At 31.9% G+C, this 1912-nt stretch overlaps 1 protein-coding gene and 1 long non-coding RNA gene across 2 annotated transcripts; both read left to right on the top strand.

Annotated features, from left to right (window-relative positions):
• Nucleotides 1-27: 27 nt before the first annotated feature.
• LOC109591989 (uncharacterized) lies at nt 28-701 on the top strand. The gene is made up of 3 exons (XR_002190110.1): nt 28-42; nt 93-178; nt 460-701. It is a non-coding gene; the product is annotated as an uncharacterized LOC109591989 (long non-coding RNA).
• Nucleotides 702-856: 155 nt separating this feature from the next.
• LOC109591990 (uncharacterized) lies at nt 857-1662 on the top strand (the record flags this gene model as incomplete). The annotated part of the gene is made up of 2 exons (XM_020007572.1): nt 857-1495; nt 1543-1662. Coding segments are annotated over exons 1-2 (736 nt in total), but the record flags the coding sequence as incomplete, so codon positions are not given.
• Nucleotides 1663-1912: the final 250 nt, after the last annotated feature.

Here is a 1912-nt window from a genome sequence, read left to right as displayed (position 1 = left end):
TCAATAGGATACAAACCATTTGAACTATATACTAATCAAGAGGTATTATGCTTACAAACTTTTAAAATTTTATTTTATTTTACTAATTTTAGTGCATTAGACTGGTTGATTCAGGCTATAGATTACCCCCTCCTCCAGGATGTCCTAAACCAATGTATAAACTAATGATACAATGCTGGTATGTATTTATTATACTGTAACTTAAAAAGTACCTATATATAGACATGCATAATTTGTAAAACAAACACAAACATCATGAAACATGACCTACTGGTGTCAAATTACTAATAGTCCATAATGACATTATATACCAATGCACTATACACAGTGCAGTGAGTGTACATCCTAATAATGTGAACTGAGTGGATTATTATAATCATACACAACCACCACATGCTTTCATGCACACCCACACACAATTAGTATATGTAATAGTGATTTCATCATTGTATTATATAGGAATCCTGATACTCATAACCGACCAAGTTTCTCAGATATATCATCAAGTCTATCCTCACCTGATAAACAATTACTAATGATTAATAAAGAGGATCCTGTTACTGTACTGGGTGGAGCTTTAAAAACAAGCCACTCCCTCTACACCGACTTACAGTACATGTACAAGAACTGATTGATTGTGTAGCCAGTTTATATACTTGTACATTGTGTTTAATGTGTATAATATTGATTCTTTAAATTAGCTAGATAAAGCATCAGTTTTATAGTTAATGATGATTATTGTAAACTAGGATTGGTTTATTGGTGAATATTGATACTCCACTGATGCATGCAATAGTTGTTATTGAAGAATTACTGGTATTTAAGGTGTGGCTGTTATAATATTCATAGCATTGTAGGTGTGTTCTTATAACAGTCAAGATGCTTCTCTCTCTTCTTTCTCTATTGTTGCTATTGTTAAATGGTACAGTACAGTCTAATGATTGTAGTACTGAAGGATTTATGGAACTAAGTTTACTGGAGGCTAAAACTGGCAGTACTAACAACAATGGACAAACTACTGCAGGACTAGCAGAATCAGTAGAAACAAGATGGATCATCACTGAAGAAGATAAGTGGTTCCATTGTAGTAAAAAAAATAGTAAACTGACTGAAGTATTAGTTGGAGTTGACATTAGAACTGTAACTGGTAATAGGAACCAATATCCTAGAATAGAGATATGGAGAGAAAAAGAAGGTGATTATAAAGACCCAGTATGTGTTGAACTTAGACTATCTCCACACAATTTCACTACCAATGGACTGTATCATTATACACTACCTACTCCTTTAACTATTAAGAAAAAGAATAAGGATTATACACTAGGAGTATATCAACCTCCTGATGACAGAAGTGTTGTTAGATTTTATAAAGTAACTGGTACTGGTCAAATTGGAAGAATAGATGATGATGATATTGATAATAATGATGAAATAGAAGAAGATGACATATTATCTGTGCCTTCAAGTATGCTACTAATACGTCCAACTAAGCTAAGTATGTCATTAGTTTTAATAAAAATTATCTAAATTAATTTTCAATAGGTAGCAGTTGCAGTTATCCTCCAATTGACAGTTCATTTAATACAAACAGTCTATCAGTTACTAATGTAATACCAGTCAGTGATACAAGAGCTTTTCCTGATATACAGTTCACATGTAATGGTATTATTACTAACTGGATAATTGGTATTACACAGAATCAGGATACAAGCAAACATTATCCTAACATTTATTTAAAACGTTCTTCTGAACTGATTCATGTACTAACTGTTGATGCTTCTGCTGCTACATCAAGTAATGGTAATGTATATAACTTTACAAGTGATATTGAAGTAGAGTATGGAGATATATTAGTAATCAATGTAACCACTAATAGTAATCCAATGTATTATCAACAATACAATGGACCATG

The sequence above is a fragment of the Amphimedon queenslandica genome, unplaced genomic scaffold (genome assembly GCF_000090795.2).
Source record: "Amphimedon queenslandica unplaced genomic scaffold, v1.1 AMPQUscaffold_6631_Cont21413, whole genome shotgun sequence".
In the NCBI taxonomy this organism is placed as follows: Eukaryota; Metazoa; Porifera; class Demospongiae; order Haplosclerida; family Niphatidae; genus Amphimedon; species Amphimedon queenslandica.
Note: the sequence above shows the minus strand (reverse complement) of the source record. Positions and strands in the feature narration are given on the sequence as shown.